Below are 24,349 nucleotides of genomic sequence, written 5' to 3'. Positions count from 1 at the left end.
TTCCCAGCCCCGGCTGCCAGAGCAGACACCTTGGCCGTCCCCCGGGCTCTCGGCGCTCAACCCCGCGCTGCAGCTCCGCGCGGCCCGGCCCGTGGGCGAGGTGTGGGGCGCGGGGGGGCCGCCGGAGGGCGGGGGCGGGCGGGAGCGGCGGGGCCGGCTCCTCCCTGCGCACAAACCCGGCGGCGCGGCGCCGGGCGTGCGGAGAAGCCGCCGCCGCTCCCGCGTTACTTAAGCGGGGAGGGAGCGTGCCGGCAGCCCCGCGGGGGGGGCGAGTGGGGGGAACCGAGGGAGAAAGGCAAACCCAAAGCATTCCGAGCTACGCCGAGATGCGCCGTCCGTAACCCGCAGGCTAGGGCAGGTTGTTCGTTTGGCCAAACACCTGAGCAATAAAGCACGACCGAACAATTGAGAGCGGGAGGGCGGGCAGACGGGGCAGCGCAAACTTTGCCGGAGTTGGGGTCTGCCGGGGGGGGCGGGCGCGATGCCGCCCTGGCTGCTCGGCAGCCTTTGCTGCGTGCTGGCGGCGCGGGCGGCGCTGGGCGGCGGCCCCGCGGGCGCGGAGGCGGCGGCGGCCGAGGAGGAGGAGAAGCTGATCCGGGTGCTGGTGCTGTTGCCGCAGGACGACGCCTACCTCTTCTCGCTGGGGCGGGTGCGGCCGGCCATCGAGTACGCGGTGCGGAGCCTGCGGGAGAGCGGCGCCGGCCTGCCGCCCGGCTACGCCTTCCAGCTCACCTACGAAGACTCGGCGTGCGGCAACCGCGCCCTCTTCAGCCTGGTGGACATGGTGGCCCTGCAGCGCCGCCGGCCCGACCTGCTGCTGGGGCCCGTCTGCGAGTACGCGGCGGCGCCGGTGGCGCGGCTGGCGGCGCACTGGGACGTGCCCATGCTATCGGCGGGGGCGCTGGCCGCCGGCTTCGGGGCCAAGGGCGGCGAGTACTCTCACCTCACCCGCGTGGCCCCTGCCTACGCCAAGATGGGCGAGATGCTGCTGGCCCTGTTCCGCCACCACCAGTGGAGCCGTGCCACGCTGCTCTACAGCGACAGCAACCCCGAGCGCAGCTGCTACTTCGCCATGGAAGGCGTCCATGTGGTCTTCCAGGACGAGGCCTTCCACATGGCCGTGCACAGCTTCGACGAGACCAGCCGCCACCTCGACATCGATGATGTCGTTCGCTCCCTTCAGACTGGCGAGAGGGGTGAGTGGCAGCCACGCAGGGCGGGACGTGGTGTAGAGGGCATGCTGATGATGGGCTGGTGGTTGGACTGGATGCTAAGAGTTCTTGGATTGGATGATCTAAGTGGTTCCATGATGGAGCAGTGGGGCTGCCCGCTGCCTCGCTAGCCCGTTTAGTGGGGACCAGAGCTGGAGGTGTGATGGTTGGAACAGAAAGTTGGGTAGGGATGTCCTCTGGGATAGGTGGGAAAAGGACCACACAAGCATCCCTGGGTCAGGTGTGCAGCAGCTTGCAGTAGACTGGGACTGCCTTGAGCAAAGCTTTGCCTGCTACAGTTCCTTAGAGCTTCACCTGTTGCATCAGGAAGCACGGATTGCCCTTGGGACTGCATTGGGATGGTGTTGTGGCACAGGAAGAAATTGGCTGGTGGTATGTGCTCATCCACAGCTGAAATTGCTCCTTTCTGCTCATACATGCAGAACAATGAATCTCTTGCTTGTTCTCTGAGATTTTAACCATCTCCATGCAAGTTGAAAGGCTGAGCAAAGGTAGCTTTTTCTTCACTGTGCTATGTCCTGCCATGGGGATCCTTTTCCCTCTCCTTCTGTTAGAAACCCTGTGGAGTAGTTAACACCTTTGGTGTTAGTGGTCATTTCAAGGCACGTTTGAATGCATAACCCATGAGTGTGTAGTTACATTGCCACCAGCTGCTACAAAAACATATGCAGATAAATCAAGGAATCACAGAATGGCCTGTGTTGAAAAGGACCACAAAGATCATCAAGCCTCAACCCCCCTGCTATGTGCAGGGTCACCAATCACCAGACCAGGCTGCTCAGAGCCACATCCAGCCTGGCCTTGAATGCCTCCAGGGATGGGGCATCCACAACCTCCTTGGGCAACCTGTTCCAGTGCTCACCACCTCTGTGTGCAAATCTTCCTCCTAATATCCAACCTAAACTTCCCTTGTCTCAGTCTAAAACCATTCTCCCTTGTCCTATCACTATCCACCCTTGTAAACAGTCTTTCTCCCTCCTGTTTATAAGTGGCTTGTAAAGAAAGCTGGGAAGTCACCCATGGGCTGGCTGAGCTGGCTTGGCATCATGAAGTACTAAAAGCATAAAGTACTTCAGGATGTAAAGTTTGTAGTTAAGTGTACTTCAAGGTGAGATTGTATCAAGCAGTGTGTGGATACATGGGCTCATCTAAATGGACCAGCCATAAATTTCCACAGTAAGCTATTGCTAGAAGAAAAGAGGAGCCATTCAGGACTGCTGGATCAAGCTAAAGAAAGTCCTCAGCTGTTTTTCTAGTAGAACAACAGACATAAAAAAATACTTGGTGCTATATTTACATCCCTGTTTGCTTAATATTAAAACAGTATCGAAACTGAGCAGATAAGGATAGTGCTGTGTTGACTCAGCTTGTGCTACCATGCCACAGAGCTTTGACTTAGCAGTCTGGTGTTGGTGCTGTGGTTACACTGCTGTGATGTCTTCTGTGCACTCTGGACACTGTATAGGGGATAGCTGAGATCTCTGGATATGTGGAGCTTTAACTCTTCTTTATAGAAGTGCTGGAGCAGGTGCTTAAAATTGAGCTGTCCAAGGAATTGCCATTTAGGTAAATACACTGAATGGAGGTAAAGAAATGTGTGAGTGCTAGAGGAAACAGCTATGTATGAAAAGATGCCTTTTTTCTTTTAATCAGCCTAACTTGGGTGTATGTTTGGCTTTCCTAGCATAACAGTGTGACTATAGCAGCAGAAGACGAGTGTTTGCTCTTAGCCAGAGGGAGCTCAGGATGTCTGAATGTGCTACAGGAGCATGACTGATGGCTAAGGGCAAAAACCCACTGAACCATACTTGCACTCAAGGAAGAGAGGCTTAGTTTCAGCTCAGATTTAAATGCTTTGTTGAACTGAGACTTCTGATTCAACCTTATTCTGTAAGTTCAGTGCAAGAGACTGAATAAATGCAGCCCTCTGTGGTTCTTCTCTACACCTCTGTGCTGTGCTGGGGAAGAGGGGTACCTCTCTCCATCTCAGCTTGTAACTTGTTTTCTGGTCCATGCTGCTACTGAGAGATGCAGCACGTGAGGCCTTTCTGCCTCTACTTGTGCATTCCTGTCTTTAAGGACTGACTGCATAGCTTACCTTGCATGTTCCTCTGGATCATGGCACTTTAAAAGTTGTGTATCTTGTGATGGATACACCATGTGCCTTGGCTTACTGGGTTAGGTCTTCATTTTTTCTTTGGCCTCCTAGGAGGTCACCCCGTAGGGCAGTGGGACTGGTGGATGATGTGACACTGTTCAAAGCATGTAATTTTTCTTTAGGTTTTAAGGGCTCCACTATCACATCTATAGTGATACCATCCTGTGCACTTACCCAGCATTCTCTACCTTCTTGGAGATCACTGCTGGTGGTGGCTGTAACTTGAGCGATAGGGCTTTTCTGAACAGTTATTAAGTAGTACAGGATATGTGCTCCCAGACCCTCCAGGGGTTGAGAAAGAAGTCATCCCACCAGGTGGCCCATGGAGACCCAGGTACTTCTCCTTACCTGTAGGGCAAAGGCTGGCCCCATGGGTTGGGTTGCAGCTGTCTGGGGGCTGGTGTTAGATTCTTGGGGGCCCACAGGCCCACTTGGCCACCAAACTCATCTTGTTCAGTCCATGCTTTGGAGCCACTTGGAAAGATCTAGAGATGCAAGAAGATCATGATGAAAAATACAATTATAAAAGTTAACTACTTTATTGCATTAACAGTTAAAGCTGTCTAGTAAGCTTGGTTCACTGAGCTGATACTGTAGGCCAAAATAGTCAAGAACTCAGTATTGTGCTTAGACATGTTCTAGATAAGGCCATAGTCTGAGGTAAGTGCTTGGCAAAGAGAGAGACTCCTTTAACTGAAATTAAGTGTTTGCGGGATTAGGCAATAAATACAGAATACAAGTATTAGAATTACTGTCTTCTGTGTGTATAGTCCTGAAGGGATAACACTGTGCCTGTGTGCACGTGCATATTTTTGTGTGTGCAATTAAAAGGTACAGATGTAGATCAAATAAGCATAATTTACATTTTTGGAAGATTGTGAGACTTGCCCGTAGCGTATTTGCTTCAAAATCTTGAAATATGTACTCTTAGCTCTCCTGCTGGGTTAAAAATTACATCCACATTGTTAATATCACTTCCTTTACATTCCTTTAGAGATTTACAAAATATTACTTAACATATTTAAAAGTAGTCTTTTTTTCATCCTGCTCTTTTTTTTTTTTTTTTTTTTTCTTTTTTTTTTTTCCATTTGCTCAAAATCTTTCACTGATGATATGGTGATACGGAAATCTTGATTCCATCTGCAGGCTACAGTTCTGTGATAGACATGAATTACACGGGCAAAGTCAAGGGAGAGTTGGGTGAGCAGAAAGGAAACATTACAGAAGGAAATCTCTCACCTATCCTGAAATTAGGAACAGTGAGACAAATTTATTCCTGATGTTCATCTGGAAAAGATTTGGTCCAGATTTCATTGCAAGAAATTCTTCTTTTATTTCATGCTAATATAGCTCATGAAATATGCCTTGCTCTGCTGCTCTGGAAATTGTTACGTTACTCGGCTGTGATGATCAGTAGGACAGAACTTTGCTTGGTATTGCTCTCCTGATAGGTGGGGATATACCAAACGTGATTCATCCTGGTGGTGCTTCTGAAACTTTACACCTGTGATGACATCCAACCAGAGAAGTGATGAGAGAAGATTCATTGGCTGAGTAAAAACGCCAAATAGGCCAAATGTTAATTTCTTATAATAGCAGACACAACCAGAAAAGTTGAATACGATTCTGATTCATATTTATCATGGGAGTGGAAATATTTGCATTCATTATTGCAGTTTTTGAGCCCTGCCATGCCTGACAGAATTCTTGGAAACATGCGTGTAGTCATCCCAACATCTTACACCCTTAATATAGGATGTAGCCACAAAGCATGCAATGACAAAACATTTTGCAACAGTCTCTTGTCATTAGCTTCATAGTGATAGTCCCATAAATGCGTATAAAAGTTTATGGTATAACATGCTTCATGCAAAAGATGTTTTTCTCCCTGTTGCTGAATTCCTGCTTTCTATCTGCAGGAGGATGGGGTGGCAAGAAGCATAGTTTCCCCTATGATTGGGAAAGTGACTTTTCAGTCATCATAGTTAGTCTAAAGAGAAAAAACACATTAGACATATAGAATCATAGAATTCTTAGAGTTGGAAGGGATCTTTAAAGGTCATCGAGTCCAACTCCCCTGCAATGAACAGGAACATGCACAGCTCAGTCAGGTTGCTCAGGGCCTTATCCAGCCACACCTTGAATGTCTGCAGAGACAGGGCATCATTTACATCTCTTGGCAATTCAGTGCCTCACCACTCTCACTCTAAAAGACTTTTCCCTATATCCAATCTAAATCTACCCTCTTTAAGTTGAAGCCATTTTCCTTTGTTCTATCACCACAGACCCTGCTAAAGAGTCTGTCACTATTTTTCCTGTAGCTCCCCCTTAGATGCTGAAAAGCTGCTATCAGATCTCCTTGGAGTGTTCTCTTCTCTGGGCTGAACAGCCCCAGCTTTTCAAGTCTATTCTTGTAGGAGAGGTGTTCCATTCCACAGATCATTTTTGTCGCCCTCCTCTGGATGCACTCCAATAGGTCCATGTCTCTCCTGTACTGAGGACTCCACAACTGGATGCAGTACTCCAGGTGAGGCTTCACCAGTGCAGAGCAGAGGGGCAGGACCTCCATCATCCTGGTTGCCATGCTTCTTTTGATGCAGCCGAGGCTACTTTTGGCTTTCTGGGATGCAAGAGCACATTGCAGGCTCATGTCAGCTTCCTATCCACTGGAACTCCCAGGTCTTCTTTGGTGGAGGAGCACTGCTATGAAATCTGTCAGGGTGAGAAGCTGTGGATTTGGCTTGCACACTCAGGTTTTAGGCAGGGTTGCCTGAAGGTGATCAGAGGGCTGGAGCACCTCTCCATCAGCATCTGCGTGGAGCACAGCTTTTCGGACCTGTAGGCATAGAAGCCCCTGTTTGGCTTCTATTCCATCGTAAATGAGGCTTTGTGGCATTTAATCTCTCATCCACATTTAGTCTTCTGAGTCTGAAAATGGCACTCATTTAACATGAACATTGTGTCCCATCAAAGGTGGCTGACTAGAATTATCATGTAGTTGTTGAAGATAAAATCATATCTTGAGCAGATTTGTACCACAGAATCCCCAGGAGCTGTCAAGGGATGGAGTGAAACAGCTGAGGAAGTGTTGCCTCTATACTACCATCATAGAGCAACAAATTGTAGACTAGGTACTTAAATGTTAGGTAACATGAGTGTAGGCAAAAATCTACGCCAAACAACTCAATAGAATTGAAATGGTGGTGTCATTGTATCTTACTACTTAATCTTCAGATTGTTTTATGCACACTTTAAAATAATAACCAAGGCTTATGATTGCAATCAACCCTGCAAATAGATGTAATTGAAGAAATCTGAAGGCAGAACTTGTCATATGCTGCACGAGTAAGAAAAGAAGATAATATAGGGCTCTATTTAATTATTTTCAGAGAAGATGCAAATAAAATGTCAATCTGTATTTGATGCCTGTATTCTGTCAGCAGTTGGGTAATAAACTTTGTTCTTTATGTTGTCACATTTGTTGCAACACTGGGAGGACAGCTCAGGTCACTGTGTCTGGCAGCATTCATGCTAAAGAATCTGTTCCATAAAGTTCTTGAACTCCTTCTTATCTGTGTTTTCTGTTTTCTTCCACCAGTTGTAATCATGTGTGCCAGCGGTGACACAATCAGGAACATCATGTTGGCTGCTCATCGGCAAGGAATGACCAATGGGGACTATGCTTTCTTCAATATTGAACTCTTCAACAGCTCATCATATGGTAATGTTTTTCCTGCCTGAGTATCTTGCAAAGTCTTTTGTAAGCCTGATAATATTTTTAGATTTGTTAGTCTTAAAATGTGCTGTACTGAATGCACCACCATTTCTCCCTGTCTTCTACTTAGATTATGAAATTGCAACTGAATGGATTACAGGATACTGAAGAATAGTTTTAAACTAAAAGAAAGTAGATTTAGATAAGACATGAGGAAGAAATTATTTACCCAGAGGATCAGAAGGCCCTGGCACAGGCTGCCTAGAGAAGCTGTAAATGCCCCATCCTTGGAGATGTGAACATGGCTGGGCTGGATGAGGCTTTGGGTAGTCTAGTGTAGTGAAAGGTGTCCTTGCCTTCAAGAGGGATTCAGAAATAAAAGGTCATTAAGGTATTTTCAAAACCCAAGCCTTTCTGTGATTCTAGGAAATACAATACAGGTATTATTTATTTGGTTACTTTTAGGGGAGACAGCACCAAAAAGACATATTAAGCAGCCAAATGTTTGGTACCGCACACTGCAGTGTGCATTTTCAGCATGGGGCTGCTTGTGCCATCCCCAGCCTTGTGACTGGAGGATGTCAGAGCAGGGGCTCTCCTGGCACTCTGGTGTGCCCTGGTTCATGTGGCCAGTTGAGAGGAGGCATGAGGGCTGGCAGTGGGAATGTGTGGCTGCAGGTCCAAGGTCTCCAGTAGTCACTTCTATGCTAGGAGTTCCATACATCCTGTTTACTTTTGATCACAAACTGTATGTGCAGAACTATCCAGCACTGTTGTGTTGAACAGAAAGCACTGACAAGCAAAAGCACAGACTGTCTAAATGTGCTAGGTTTGGGTAGATAATAGCAAATTACTTAATTCCAAATAAATATGACAGGCTGTGTCAAGTTAAATTAACTGAAAAATTAAATACTTTTCTTTTCAAAATACATCCCTGTTCAGTTACATTGTTGTTATGTCAGTATATGATAGAGACTAAACCTGTTCTCAGCTGCCTAAGCTAAAAGGAAGGCAATACTGGAACAATGTGTTTATTGACAGTTTTTAAAAATGTCATATGGCTGAAGCTGAAGGAAGTTTTTGTCTAGATTCTAGAAGTGTCAAAGTGGCTTTTGAACAGAGCAGCTTCTTTTGCAGGTGCAGAGAAAATATTTTTCCCCTGCAGCCTGCCTGCCTGAGCTAATCCATTAAAATAACAGATTCATTTTGAATTGAAAACCAGGAGGAGTTGTGAAAGGAGGAAAACTTGTTGTCTTTCAATCCTTGAAAAGCTGATAAAGATGAAAAAAAAACATATTCACAAAAAGACGATGTATTTTGTTTAATGAATCAGTTAATTGCAAGTTAAATTCTCTTACATAAACTTCATTATCCATCTATCACTAAACTTTGTTATCCATCTATCACCTCTGAGATTATTAAAAAAAAAAAAGTTGAAAAGCTTGTTGAAAAGCTCTATAATGAACATGTGTAACTGCTTAAATTCAGAGTTGTAGGTACGTAAAGAAGCAAAGATAGCACTACATAAGCCTTCTAAGCTAGCTAAGGAAGTGCCAAGTTCTACCAGCCAACAAGGAAATTACTTCTATAACTAAAAGATAAATTTGCAGAGCAAGATCAAAGCCAGTGATTCAAGTCAAGGTGGTCTGTTAGCTGACTGAATTTCAGAATGACTTCATCCCTTGTGTCATAAGTGAACCATTTGTCACTGCAGCTTCAATCAGGACCAGTCTGAAAAAGTAAAGGTTTACTTGTATCAATAGTCACAAAACTCTGATGTTTCAAGCTTTCTGTAGACTGTGGGAGCTCTGCAGACTTGATTTCACTTGTGCCTAGAAACCACTGATCATATAGCCCCTTCACTGCTGCTAGTGCTTCTTTCTGCTATGCTACTGCTCTATTTCATCTCAGAGAGTAAAATTTCATTAGAAGTGATTCATCTGGTCCCAAGTACAAGTCTGCATGTGAGCTGGGCTCCTTTCGGAGTCACAGGAGAAAGTTAGGCACCCCTGGATGGTGATTCACCTCATCTTGAAGTGTCTGAAATGGCCTAGATGAATTGCGCCTTAAAACTGGTGATTTTGTTACCTTGGATGAAGCGAGCAGAGTGACTGGCTGTGTTACAGAGGTCCTTGTGGAGCAGGATTTGCTCATGTAAAAGCAGCAGCTGCAGGATATATGCTGCTGTGTTTTGTAATGTGTTTTGCATTTCAGGATGGTGTTTACTAGGAGGCAATGTTGCAAAAGCGCTCAACAGAGATGTGCCCATTTGTCTTGGAGGTCTCAGCATCCTCTTCCTTTTGCATTACAGTTAGTTCAGTCTACTTGTAGCTTTTCCAAGGGATAAATTACAAATATCTACCTCCTGTTTGAGTTATCAGAAATTTCTTGATGCTTCTATGGAATAATTCTTCTAATCATTTTTTCTGTTTCTTCGCAAATTTTTCCACTGAGGAGCAAAATAACTGTTGGAAACTGACTTGAGGTGGTCATTGCATGCAGGAAGCAAATGTGGTAGGGAAATGTAGAGACATTTTCTGTGAATTCTTTGTTCCCAGTGGCACGGGGTGCTGGAATTTTAAGAGGCACATGATTTAAGAGTTGATGTGACAGACGATTGGCATTTTCCCTTTAAGCTCAGATGACTGTATTGCAGTTTGTTGTTGCCCTCTGTTCTGAATATTTTTAATTTTTCATAAGAGCAGACGCATTTAATGCCAAGAGAGCAATAATTGCAGATAAGTACTGTGGCAAGATTACATCCCACAAAACAATCCATGAAGGAATTTAAATATGGAAATTATTTCAGGAACTCTGTTATGCAAGTGCAACTTCTTGTTTCAGTGTCAGTATTTTTAAAAATAAATATGTATAATGTCCAAGACAGAAATTTATTCACATTCCACCAGCACTATCATTTTTTTAATATGAACCCACTCTTCTTAGTAGTCTGCCTTAGTAAGTGCAAAGCCATAGCAAACCCCTCCATGTTACAGTCTCTGTCATACTTTAAGTGCTGCACTTCTGAAAAGCAGGTACCCAACTGGGACAGAGGTTTTTCAAGCTTTAAGGCTCCAGCAAGGTTTGTACCCCTTTTTTGCATCCTCCAATGTATTTCTTTTTTGAAAGCAGTGAGAAGGACTGGGTACTGGCAAGGAAGGAAGCAGTGCTGCCTCTCAGGGCAAAACTGTGCTACAGGATGATAGCTGCTGTCCAGTGTTTCCACCCAGTCTGATAAATGGAGTCCTGATATACATAATTTTGACCCTAAACCAAGTCAAGTTTCTTGAGTTTCTTTGTAAGAGAATGAAAGAGCTGGAAAAAAAAGCTGGTGGGGAAAAAAAACTGCTTGTGACCAATCCTTGCTGATGCTGAGCTGTGATAAGTAAGGCTTTCCTGGGGTGAAAGAGAGGCAAAAGAGTTTCCATTTAATGAGAGTATTTTTCAGGGCACAGCTGGGTTTGATCTCCCTGCCCTGTGCTCTGTAACAGAAGCTGTCTTTGATCCAGAATCACCATGAGGAAAGAGTTTTTATCCTGAGAGATGCAGGCCTTTCATTGCTTTCTCCACACTCTTTGAGGAAGCAGAGCAATTTTTCCATTGCCTTTATTGCTTGTTGGTTTTTTGTTTGTTTGTTTTTGTTCAATAAAACAAAATCCCAGCAACAGTATCTGGTATACTGGGTATTCACCTGCTTTAGGGGGGCCTGATAGGTCTTGTACATGAATTTGATCTCGCACAGACTCTCCTTGAAGGCTGCAGTGCCATGTAAACATTACTGAGGGTTTGACGCCTGTACTCTGTTGTCACTATGCCATTAGCATCTTCCTTTAAAAAAAAAAAAAAAAGAAAAAAAAATATTTATTTTTAAGCACAAAGTTCCCCAAGCATTTACTTATTTTGGTTCAGACAGCATCATGGTCTTCTAACTAAGCAGAGGAGCACATCCACTCTTATCCCAAGGTCATGTGTGTTCCCTGATTACCTTCAGGAGCTTAGTATTAGTCTTCATCATTGCTCATTTAGCCATGACAGGAGTTTCTCATGGTTGTTCCAAAAATAAAAAGATTGTCTAGTTCTGAATCATTTCTAAGCATTTAAGGCACACTGTTCAGGGCTATCACTGTTCTCTCTTTTATTAATTTTTTTATGCAAAGATAGCACAGAATCTGACCCAGGGCAACCTTTTCACTGAAACTTTATATCAGGTTTTCAGGACCTCTTAGCATCACTGCTTATTAGATAGAAGGATTTTTCTGTTATGTAGCAGCTAGTCAACTATTTTGCTTTTAAAGTTATGATTAATTTACTGGTATTCTGAGTTAAATTATTTCCCTTCTTTGACTATAAAATGCAGCACAGACACAGAATCCTGATTGTTTGTAAGTATTTTTTTTCCATTAAGAAAAATGATGCACTGGCAGCTGCTGCCCACGTGGTTTTCTTCTTGACTGCAGTAGGAGAGCTGTCAGAGAAGTAGATACAGCATCTACCTCCTATTGAGGGTGTTGATCATACTACTGACTTTATTGGAGCCATTCTGACTGCCCAGGACTAAATAGTGTTGCCAATGAGGTGACATGAAATAAAAAATTTGTGGTCAAATCCACCCTCACTTGTTGTAACTTAAATTTCTGTGATCAAGATCTGGCTTGTTCTTTGTTCTGAGATGTATTCTCATCATATTTAGACTTCAGCCCACCCTTTAAAAATAAGCAAGCACAGCATGGGAGTAAAGCTGTCTTTCCATTTGCACGTTTACTTCCCATCAGCCATTCCTCACTGCCTGATTTCCAGCTTCTGGAGGAGGTTCAGTTTTCCCTTGTACTCCATCATCTCCCTAAAGTATGGGAAAGGGGACATTTGGATGGAAAAAGGAAGGTGGTCCTGTAGTGGAACCTAGTTTGCAGCTGAAAATGTGCCTATTTTTCTCTTAGGAAATGGCTCTTGGAGGAGAGGAGACAAGCATGACCTTGAAGCAAAGAAGGCATACTCATACCTCCAAACAATCACTCTGCTGAGGACTGTAAAGCCTGAGTTTGAGAAATTTTCCCTAGAAGTGAAAAGTTCTGTTCAGAAGCAAGGTCTGCACGAGGATGACTATGTAAGTACTTGGTAACACACTTCAGGTATTAGCATCTCTTTCAAGTAACTTAAAGCTCTCTTAAAGCAAAAGTAGCAGTGAGCCTCTTCAGAACAGAAACAGCCTTGTTCAGTTCTAAAAAACTTGTTGTTGCCTATACAGTGTTTTTTTTCCTCTTTCTTCCCTGAGGATAAAGCAAATAGCAGCTACAATAGATGTGTTTAGGTCTGTGCACCATTGTCTGTGGCCACTTCTGTGCATATCCTAAACATTTATGTTAAGAAACAGGTGATGCTTGAAGAGAGTTTGATCAGTCTCCATTTGTAGTAAGGAAGGGCTGTAATATGAACAGCTCACTAGGAATAATGGCTGTTGGGGAAAAGGTTTGAATCTCCTGCAGTTAAGAGTGTGAGACAAAGCTTTTCTTGCTATCATATATGCCTACAAAGAGAGGAATTAACCCATGAAGTCAGGCAAAATTTTGACTTCATAAGCTAAAGCAGTATGTTATGCTGCTTTTCAAACAAATTCAAATGTTGCTGGGAAGTAGACTATGAAATTAATATTCTGCAGAAAGGCTGAATTTGCTTGAAAGCGGTCATCTTGGCTGAAAGAGAGAGACATCCAGAGCATTCCTAAAGGAAGAGTTGAGGGAATTTATGCTCTAAATTCAAGAAAGTAACACAAAACTCCCGTTCACTAGCTTCCGCATAGATACCTATCTCAGCTCTTTAAGAATTGTGTCTCTCTCTCCCCTGTGGTGGTATCATCATCTAGTTCAGAGCAAAAGTGTGGATTTACTTTATTGAAAAGTACTAATTTAAATGTTATGTTGAGTCACATCAGTGGCTGGTATTGTAAAAATGAAGCTTTCACAGTGTCAGAAAATAATCATTTGTTAGCATTCTTTGCCTCATATTACTAGAGAAATCCCAGCAGGCAAGTTCAAGGTGCTACTCACTGAAGAACCTACTAAATGTGTTTTGAACAATGCATGGAACTAATCTGTGCTGTTCCTCCCTTTCCCCTCTACGTGCCTTTTTGCAGATGTAACTTAGCAAGACATGTATCTTGAAAAATTGCCATTTGTTCTTGGTTGTGGTTGGTGAGAAATGCAAATTTCAATATTAAAGATCAGTCACCCTTGAAGAGTCTCAGTCATTTCTGGCATTTCTAATGCAAGCAGTGTGACATTTTCCCAGATGAAAGAAAGCTCAAACTACTGAGAGCTCAGGAGGCTGTCTGCCCAGCTTATGGATGACAGGCCGTCTTAGGGGAAATGATTTGGATCAGGAAGCTTTGCTGTTCTGTAGGATGGAAGCCCACTGCAAACCTCAAGCCAGTTCAGCATAGGTGCTGAGTTGAGGCCACTGGACAGATAAGAGCTGTGCTATGGTCAAGCAGAATTGCATCCATTGTACCCTCTAGTGCCAACAGGGAGAGATTTTGCAAGCAGGCTGTTGGACATACTCCTTCAACATTTTTGTACTTGCTGCTGGAAGTCTTTCTTTCTCAGGCTGTGGTTGCTTATATAATCAGGGTTGGTCATGCTCCTGGCAGTCTCAAGGCAGCTGCAGGGGTGCCTGGCTTCCCACTGCCTCAGCATCAACCTTTTGCCTAGCTCAGAGGACCGCCTCATCATATATTCTCTTCCTACCTGAGATTCAGAGCTTTTGCTTTGTTCCAACTGCTTCCGTGCCCAGGAATATCAGGCTTTGCCAAGCAGTAGCATGGGGCTCCCACTGCTGATATTTCTACTTGTCTGCCCACTCTTTCTTTGCCACTTGGCTTTATGAACACTTCCCAGAGGGGAAGGGAGAACACAGGGAGGACTCATGATTTATCTACACACACTGCAGTTTCCTTGACTTGCAGGAAACTCCTAGTGGAGGCTATGGGAATTTTGGACTCCCATGTAGGAGTTACCAATCTTGGCTATGGGGAAAAGAAGTTAGGAAAAGCAGAGTAGAATGTCCTAATATTGGATGCTTAATGTGTATACAACAAACTCTTCCACACCTGCTTTTTCACAGCTTTCTAACAAAATGGGGAAATACAACTTAAGAGCACTGGGCTTGGGTTGAACATAACAAAAACACTGAGTGTGTTACATTCACGTGTGTACATGAATTTTTATAAAATTTCTGGTGCAAAACCATTTATGATGGATTTTGCCTTTTTTCAGTTTTGACAGTGAGAAAGAGATGGCTCATATTCTCTAATGGTTGTCTTGCTGCCATGTTGAGAGGGAAAACATTTCAAGGAGAAGTAAGAAGCTAAAGTGAGAGCCAGTTCCTTCCTCTCTGAAGGATATGAGCGTAGTGGATAGGCACCTCATTAACAGTACCTCTTTTGGCAGCATAAGAGGAAAGTGGCAGTGTTAGCTTCAAAGCATGCTGACCTGCACTGTTTTCTCCAAGGGAAGCTCTCTAGGGAGAGGTCATTCAGCCGAGAGGGCTGTGAAGTGACAAAGACAGATTTTCTCTGCTGGATTCTGCTCCTCGAAACAAAACCTGTGGGGAAAGATGATCTGTGGTACAGTCTATCTCAAGTCCTATCAGCGGGTGTTGAAATGTAATCCTCATCCGTTTCTGCAAGCTGTGTCCCAAGAGGACAAATTCAGAGAAATTTGGATTTGAAGCATTTAGTGTTTCTGCTTCTCTGTGTGGATTTTTGCAGTGTTATGGGAAAAGTGGGCCCTGGATCTATGGCCTAAATTATCTCATAGTGACTCTAACTCAAACAAAAGTAGTTAGCGCTGCCATTTTGTACTGGCCTCTTGCCAACATAATCCTAAAGGCATTATTATCTAGTAAAAAACAATATAATAAAAATGGAAAATAACCAGATGACAGAAGAAAAGATAAGGGAGACAGAAGGGGCAAAGTCCTAAAACACCAGCTGTCAAACTGCTGGACTAGAGAACACATGTGGCCCTTAGAGGACTGTTAGGTCAAAGGGTATTTGTCATCCTCATCTCCAGCTGTGAAATCACACAGAAATAAGTGGGGAAAAAAAAATAATCAGGACATGTGTTCTGGATGCATCTTTTCCATGTCAGAAATTGCTGTTGTTTTTGCAGGGGTGTTGCACTGTGATGGTGGGAAAAGTAAAAGAGTCCACATCTTTTGAGTGAGCAGGAAGGTGTGAGAAAGACAATTTCTGTCAGGGAATCTGTTGTGTAGGAAGAAGTTTCCTTAAACACTTTTTTAACAAAACAGCTGTGAAATTTAAGGGATATGAAGTGGTTCTGAGAAGTTATCTTATAATTGTCTGGATAGTCAGTAATTGTAGAGGATAGCGTTCCCTGCCTGCACAATCCTGTTGCATGATTTCAAGAAGCACCACGTTTTTGGTAGAAAGCCTGACCATTTTATTTACTGCTTACTTAGAGGCTGTTTTCTATAAAAATATACCCAAAGTGGGATTTTTTCCAAAAATCTGTTCAAATACAGAGTTCAGGCATAGAGACAATAGAATTGCTTTAATGTTATTACACTTACAGCATTTTAATCAGCTTCCAATGTTGATTTATTGCCAAGATATTAACAGCAACATGTCCTGGGCTTTCTGGAGCAATTGAGACCCTTGATTTAACAGCAAAATATGGGAATAGCTCTGCTTGCAGACCTGTAGCCTAGTTTAGGCAGCAATGGGAGTTGCGTGCTTTTACTTGACAGAAGAATTTGAAACTGTCTTTGAATTGGTATGTACATAACTCCCAGCAGATATTCTAGTTAAAAATGTTTATGAATAAATAGTGTTTCAGTTAAAGTATATGCATAAGCCATTTTTATTAAATAATGATGAACACATAATGAGTTGGCAGTATGGTGCAGTTTGGAAGTTCTTAATGCATCTTCTGTTCTTGACTCAGGCCTAGGATTCAATAAACACTTTTTTAAAATCTAACCCGTATTCTGAGCTGGGTTGATTTTACAGCCTGGGATATTTGCTCGTCTGAGGTTACAGACCACCCATGGCTTGTTTTTTCTTCTCATTTAAAAGCTGAAAGTGCAACTAATTAAATATTTCTGCCATGTTAACTACATGACAGTATTGTTTGCTGGGTGAATGCATGGGGTTTATCCTACCCACAGACCTTTTTGCAATGCTGAAAGTAGGCTGCAGGAGGAGGGAACTGCTGCCCAATTTGCATGTAAATCTTACTGAAAGAATGAGCACAGAGTCAGAGCTACATAGATTAATTAGATCAGCGAGATGCTACTACCTTTTAGAAAGGGCAAGTCTGTTATCTTTTGGTTTTAGCTTTCTGAAATGAGAAATGATCAGCATCAGAAATGTTCAAGCTCCAACAGTTAACAATAAAAGCTACGTGGGAGGTAGCTGTGCTCATAAAGTTTATCATCCCATCCACAACATCCGTGCCAGACTCTTCCCTGTGTGTATTCCTTACGTCAGCCTTTTAATTAGGATTGTATACCAGCTAAGATAAGTGTTGGGAGAAGCAAGCAATTCAGTCATGTCACTGAGAGAGATGGTAAAAATATAACTGCTGTATTCAGCAGTGTATGTCCCACTTGTGTTTTTCAGACATAGCCAGGCAAAATTAACGACAGGGCAGGCTTTTGTGTCTCTTCTGACTACACCAGAATGGGAGAGAGTTTGGGGTTGATTTTTTTAAAACTCTGCCAGGGAATAATTTGTTTAAATGAATTGGTCTATTCAGCTGCTGGAGTGCTTTGCTAATTGTGCTCAAAAGAATAAAAGCAAACCACAGGCTGCTTTCAGCAGCCGGAAAGAAATGGGTTCACATGCCAGCTTATTAACAAGATGATTTCTATTTGTAAAACATATTTAGGATTTTTGAGACCAGCTTTTCATCCTGTGAAATTAATGAGACTTTTTTCAATTTCCATAGGAATGGGGTTGATCTCTGAACAGCTAATTTTTGTGAACATAACGGACACTTTTTTTTATTCTGCTGAAGTTAATTGTTTCTCAATAATATGAAAGATCACTGTCTTCCAAACTGGAATCTTAGGGAAAGCTACAGTGTAATAGTATGTTATTTGCGGTTAACAGATGTCATAAAAGACAGGAAAAGAAAGAAATTATCATTCTCTTCCAGTAGATTTCTGTTTAGATTTTCTAGTCTGCCTAAGCATATTTTTGAAGCTGTTCAAACTATGAATGCGATAAAATAAAAGTAGGTATACCTGAAAATAGTAACATCTGAACTCTTTGGGAATGTAGAAGTTTAGAATTGATCCTCATATATATGTTGTATATTTTCCATAGCCCCATGTTTTCACTTTGGTTTCATAGACATTCACATTCCACTTTACTGAACAGACACACAGACATTTATGGGAAGGCACTATTTCTTTGAAGAACCTGCTAGAACTGCATTTTATTTTCCACTAATAAAGGGTGAAAAATATGCCTTTTAGCAAGGTTAATAAACTGTTTTCATTTATAAGGTGTCTTCATGCTAGTTGCATTGCTAGTGATCCAAAAAAACAAAAAACAAAAACAAAACAAAACAAAAAAAAACAGAACCGACAACAAATTCACATAAACCATGCATAAATTGTGTCCCATGTTGGGATGCTCCTTGTAGCAAGATGCGGTATAAAAACAGTGTACTGGGTGGGAAGCTGCCTGCTGTGTGCTAGCAGAGACATCTGCATGGCTCATCTCAAGCTACAGAAAAATTTACAGAGCAAAGATTGCAGTATTTTGTTTTCTTTAGGGATGTTAAGAAAGGGGCAATTCTTCAACACCCAAATTGTGTATTCCTGTTTCAAGGGCTGTGGAGCAGAAGAGCTGCTGCCTCCCCAGAGGCAGATCCCACATAGAGTTTCTTCAGCCACGCTTTCCTGTACTCACTTGGGCTACTGATACTGCAAAATCCATCCCTAAGAATAGAAGGGGACCCTGTGACATTCAAGTGACAGTCTTCCAGGAAATTTTACAAAGGTGGAAATCAGTAATGCCACATGTCTGTGAGCTCTTGCTACACTGGCACTCTCACTGCCAAGTGCTGGAAGCTTACACTGCCTGCAAGTAGCATTAAGACAGACCCATCCTCCAAGGTCACACATCCTTTAACTGTAGAGGGCGCATAGCAGCCCCCATGCCTGAATGCTGTCCCCACATGCAGAGAAGGATTAAGGAGCAAGCAGAATGTGTTTTGTCAGGTATTCAGTATCTGAAGGAAAATAACAAAAATAAGTCATCTATTTTTAAAGTGTTTGGAATGAAAACAATTAATAGCTGCCTGGGGGTTTGCATTAGTTCCGTGTCATTGAGGTTTACAAGTCAGTATGGCCAGTTACCTTGGTATTTAATGGTAAATGATTTACTTCTCCCCCAGCACCTGAGTTTTGGTCCAGGGCACGCATGCCCCAGAGTGCCCTGCAGACGGGTGGCTGGTGCCAGGCAGGGGAATGCCAGAGTTCAGGCTCCGCCAAGGAAGGATGCAATCATGGATTACTTTCATGCCAGCAAAGCTGTTGCAGCCCTGGGGCTTTTAGATGAAAAGAGCAAGGGATTTGAAATAACTGTCTGCCTGTGGGTTTTTTTTCTAAAAACTACTGTCTGTATGCTGCAACGAGTTTGTTACCTGCCTGGGTGAGAGCAATGGGGTCATGTCTGACTGTCCTTGACTTTCTCAAGGAGGTGGAAGTCAAGAGTGAGCCACTGTGCTGAAGCTTATGAATCCTATTTTTGTGTACCTATTCCTCGCCCAGTACTGAATAAGGAGCTTAAATGTCTAATCCTAGCTCTGAGGGTACTTTTGAGCTAAGCACCGCTTTTGGCCATGCCTAAATGGTCCATGTTTATCCATACCTTACAATAGTTTTTAAAGCAAATGCCACGTTGGATAGCTTTTGCTAACTTGCTGCAAAGCAGAAAAAACACTTTCCTTCCGTAGTTCAGTGAGTAAATGTGATAAACTTATGTGGCTTTTTTCCTATCTAATTTTTACCAGCCCACCCTCATAGTATTTATTCACAAGCTAACACACCACAGGTAAATTCAGTGTGAGCCTGAGTTTCCACAACAGTGATATAGTGGTTTTTGCCTGAGTTTTGCATGAGAACTGATGCAATCTTGAGAGTTCCTAGTATAGGAAATAAAATACTTCTATGATATTTGTGGTTTGGTGATAAAGTTGAAGTCCAAAACTCCAAACAATTGCACAAAGATAAACAGTTAACAAAAAATGTCCTTCCTGTTTGTCCTAGCTCTGCATTTATTTAAAATAGTTAGCTTATTTTAGCAAGTGGAACTGATTTTTTTCAGTTGAGTGACTCTGTCACCCTGAAAACTAAAACATCTTCCTGCTTGAAAAGCTAACTCATTGGCATTTAAAACTTAATACCTAGTGAAAGTACCGGTGTGGTTTTTTGGTTACGAGATATTTATCTGCAATTAAAATGTCCTATCTGTTGCATAAAATGCTAAGTTAAAATGTAAGCATTCATTCCAACTGTAGAACAGGTTATCATCGAACTACCAATCTACAGGGTCCTTAAAATAGTCTCTTTATGACAAGCATGTTTTAATTTCTGTGTGTTCCTCTCTGTGCTGAGAAGAATAGCCTGTTTAATACCTCGTGTTTTGCCACTGTGAATAGAAATACAGCTTCTGAATGTAGTTCTGTAACTCATCACATGAAGGACTGTTTGTTAGAAGGCAGGAAATCCTATAAATGTCAAATTTTTTAAATGATGGTTATATCTTTTATAGTTAGCATCCTTTCAGCATTCAGCCAGTGGTTATATAATTCTGTGTGCTAAAGATCCTTTGTGTTGATCAATTACGTTTAGAAATTTCTTGTGAATATGGTGAGATGTATTCCACCTTAGCTGTGGGAATCCATTAATACATACTCTGCCTCAATAGGGAGCTTGGAGTCCTTGGAGAAATGTTAAATACATGAATATTGTGTATGTAAACTATACATAAAGGAAAAATTCCCCTAAATGTTTATTCTGGAGGTAGCTCAGTTCTGATACAAAGCAGTGCTGTGTAACGGCTACAGCAGTTGTGCTCCTTCAGGAACAGCATTAAAACACAATGTAGAATCCAAACTACAGATGGGTAAAGTGGCTGAAATCAGCTTGCTGATGAAATCAGTGTGCATGTTTGGCAGAGCCAGGAATTAAGCCCATAGAGGATTGCAGGGGGGGAAGTCTGTCTCCAGGTCTCCAGAAGTGTTCTTGATCCCCAGACTGGGGCAATTCTCACTCGCCATCCCTGTGCTCTGGCTGTGCTCCTGGAGATCTGCGGAAAGTCCTGGGTTGGGTGATGTCAGACCGCAGGGTTTGGTCCAAAGTTCAGCAGCGACAGTGAGAGCGCCTTTACGTGCGTTGACTGTGGGTAAGGCTCTATCTAATCTGCTGAGCTGGAGATTCCCGTGCCTGTATTTAATGGAAAGAGCAGGTTTGGGTTACATCTGGAAAGCTCTCTGTGCAGCCTGTTGGCAGCAGTCACTAGGTGTTTAAAGCTATTTCCTAGATGATGATGCAAGAGGGTTGCAAGCGATAAATAAGCAAACAATGGGCAACTCTCAGAAGCAGCATGGTGGTGGGGCTCCTCCATTGTGCACTTGCACATTGGCTGGGCTGCATCGTGCAACACCAAAGTTTTACAGTGAGGCTCTCCTGCAGTCTAGAACTGAATAGGTCTCTGCTTCAATTCACTGCTGAAACAAAGGAGCAGCTTGTGGCTGCTCTGGCTGGATGACAGTAAGTAAATCTCCCAGTTTTTCAAGAATGGGATATTAAGCAAAACAAGGAAGAGAACATAAAGAATGAGGAGGAGATAGAAAAGCAGAGAGATGGCTCTGTGGTTAGTTTTCTTCCCCTACCAAGAAAATAAACTTAACTGACAAAATCCTATCTGAAATTAGAGGCTTTTTCTTTTTTTAAGTAAATTCCAGACACTAGTTGTTAATTAACGAAAATAAAAATACATTTCTTTTATTTCATTGTTGAACAATGGACCAGTTTCTGGTTTGCATCAGGCTTTGAATTGGGTGGCAGTTTTTCACTGTATTGCAGGTGGTAAGTCAGGGGAAGCATCCCCTTGACTTGTGGAACAAGGGTTTGGCATAGCAAGCCAGCCCTAGCTAATCATCTGTGCAGGAAGAAAATCTAGGAGAGAATTTTGTTGCCCTTTCTCCTGCAACTGAGAGTAGATGCAATTGCAAGAATCAGTAGAAGCTGGGATCTGTCTAAATATTTTGTCTCTAAAATGATGCTTTCAGGCTCTTTCATGCTGGTGGTCAGCAGCAGATTTGCTACATTACACTGCTCAGTCTCAGGGGTACTCACATTCCTATTTCATCTACCTGTGTCTTCTCTCTTACACTTGAAACTGAAAACTCTTGTGTCATGCATTAGAGACAGGCTCACATCTCTGTCTCCAGTGCAGTCAGTATCACCACTGTACCAATACCAGGAGATGTAGAAGAGCAGGCAATATTCTTGGAAAAAGCCCTTTTAAGGTTAAAGGGAAGTGATGTTTTGTTCAACTACAATGCTAATAAATTTGTCGAGGCTGATATTTTAACCTGTAATTTTAAAGCAGTGTGACCCTAACTTTGCAGAATTCTCTAACAGAATAGCGTGCACCTCTGTATAAAAAGGCTCATTTGGATTTCTGCATGCACATCACCTTCCTGTAAAAGTCTGAATTCATGATCCATTGAGAAATGCAACAGTGTTTGAATAAAGTAAGCAGGATGATTTATTGCTATATGACATCTCCTCACACTTGGGAATGCTCATCATCCTCTTCTAAGATGTGATGTAGAATCCAGCCCAAAATTACAAATGAGGCTTTGGAAAATTATTTGTCCTTTTGAAAACCAAGTCTTAAGCTCTGGTATAATGACTTCTTGAGTACGTGCCAGCTTATGTATTTACACAGAGTTGGTATCAGCAGCTACATTAAGAGTTTCTCCTTGGTTACATCTGTGTTGCCCAGAATTTGGCATAATGCCATGTGTGCTTTCCAGTTATGAATTAATACTGAGTAAATAGCATTGTCTGGAGAAGGCAGGTTTCTGTAATTATAGCTGTGACAGCACCCGTGGCAATAGCACAGTATCAGCAAATAGAAGTTCCAGTTCAAAAATTTCTGAAGAGTGTGTTGCTGGACTGTGAGTCATTCAGCAGAAGATGACCAGAGTTAGACATCCAGGAATGGATGTAGAAAAGTGAACAACATGAGGGTTTCTTGGAAAAACTCATAAAATAAGAATAGTTGTTACAATTGAGTTGCTGAAGAAGGATTAAAAAGTCTGGGTATGTTCCATGCAGTTCCTGCAGAGTCCTCACTAGTTCTGGCTGGGGCGGTAGTCCAACAACTGGAAAATCCCTGTGAATGTACAGGGAGGTAGATCCAGACATCTGCTTTGGGGAACGCTAGGTATTTGTTTTTGCACTGAGAGGTAGTAATGATCATCATTACTCCCCACCTTACTCTGAAGTGGTGTAAATTACTCTAATTGTTTGGATTCAGATCTCAGCAGTTTCAGATGGAAGAGAATAACGTTACTTAATAGTCAAGAGAGCAGGGTATGGAAAATTATAGGACCTGCATAGTTGCAGCTTGGCTGTCTTCCATGTCGGTACTATTTTGCGTTGCTGTGTATGTTGTTAACACCTTGGTATATATGGATTGTGTGGTCACACTATAGCTGCTTGGGGAGCTATATAACTTTGAACTGCATAAAATTAATGTGATTTTTTAAAAATTTTTTTCTGACAAAATATGGTTAATTAGTAGAAAGGATCTGCTCATTAGTTGTATTTTACCCTGAATCAAGTGTGAAAGTAATAGGGAATATATCTTGGCAGAGGCCTTCCACTTATTTGCACTGCAGCCTCCAGAGAAGTTCAGTGCTGCCTGATGACACGCATGGTTGGATGGCTTTGCTGTGCAGTAGAGATTGGAGCCAGCACTATTTTAATAGACCTGATATTCAAATTACAGTCACAACATTTGAAGCTCAGCTTTAATTAAAAACAACAACAAAATTAAAAGCATAAACCAAAATGGAAAATCCTATAAAAAAATATTTTTATTAGAGCTTTAATTACCTATAATATTAGTGTATATATTAATATACCTATTAATATATTAATATTAATGCCTTTTTTTAATCTGTGTAGTTTCATCCAGAGGTCTGTCTAATGTTGAATTACAGATTATTAGTTACTGTGGAGACTGTAACTGAAGCAACCTGTGAAGATGTCTCCACAATGACTTGACTTAACAGTTTGACACGAAATGCAGAACTCCTCTAGCTCTTTTTAATCCTTTTTCTCATGGTTGTGTATTTCTTGCACTGAAGGAAGGAGGGTTTTGAGCTCGCTGTTGGGGTTTGTTTTTGACAAGTATTTGTTCTTACTGCCAGATATTCTGGAATACCAATAAATTCAGGCCAAAAAGTGTAAAAAACTGGAGAGAGAAAATAGTCTGCTTAATCATTTCTGATAGCCAAAATTCAGACTAAATGTAAAACAAAAGTCACATTTAAAAAAGAAAATGGAGAATAATAAAGAAAAGTCTTTGTACCAATGAGATACATGAGGTATAGTAACATTCAGAGTTATTATTGTCCAAGAAGGAACTCCTGGAACTATCTGGCTTGGGACACTGCTCTAGTAAATCGAAGGTGGTATCATGCACAGTCTGGCACAGTCTTTGCACTCTTTTTATTCTGAGGGGTCTGTTGTCAACAATCTTAGTCAAAAGTGAACAGGAGTGCGAAATGGACCTGAATAAGCTCTGGGCAGACAGAAGAGGGAACAAATGAACAACAAGCCCTTAAAAACTCTCAGCGTTACTGATCTTTGTAAAATTCTTCCTGTTTCAAGTATTGTGTACGTTGTAGGTTAGAGTACTCCTGCACATCCTGCAACCCTGTCTCTGTGTAGGAGCATGGCATCTTACAAGTGATAGAGTAGGGTGAAAGGGAAGAAAACATTATGCCCTTTTGGTATGCTGTGTCTCCTTTCAAGAACTGGTGCTTGAAAATGTTACTGGAATAGTATGAAAGCAGTCAGCATGCCCAACATACAGCTTTAATTGGAAGTGCTTTCAAGCTATAATTATTGAATAGTATTGTTTTAGGAAAAGATGTAAAATGATACAGGTTACCAGTTTTACCTTGCTTT

The 24,349-nt window shown here is 42.3% G+C and overlaps 1 protein-coding gene across 2 annotated transcripts in view; it reads left to right on the top strand.

Annotated features, from left to right (window-relative positions):
• The first annotated feature begins 223 nt into the window (after positions 1–223).
• Positions 224–24,349, top strand: part of NPR3 (natriuretic peptide receptor 3) — a 39,718-nt gene continuing 15,592 nt past the window's right edge. For both annotated transcript variants that reach the window (XM_048931992.1, XM_048931990.1), the window contains exons 1-3: positions 224–1,196; positions 6,989–7,111; positions 12,043–12,209. In XM_048931992.1, the coding sequence (XP_048787949.1) occupies positions 482–1,196; positions 6,989–7,111; positions 12,043–12,209 (1,005 nt within the window). In that variant the 5' untranslated portion in view covers positions 224–481. The remainder of the gene's footprint in view (positions 1,197–6,988; positions 7,112–12,042; positions 12,210–24,349) is intronic.

The sequence above is a fragment of the Lagopus muta genome, chromosome Z (genome assembly GCF_023343835.1).
Source record: "Lagopus muta isolate bLagMut1 chromosome Z, bLagMut1 primary, whole genome shotgun sequence".
Classification (NCBI taxonomy): domain Eukaryota; kingdom Metazoa; phylum Chordata; class Aves; order Galliformes; family Phasianidae; genus Lagopus; species Lagopus muta.
This window is presented reverse-complemented; position numbering and strand designations above follow the sequence as displayed.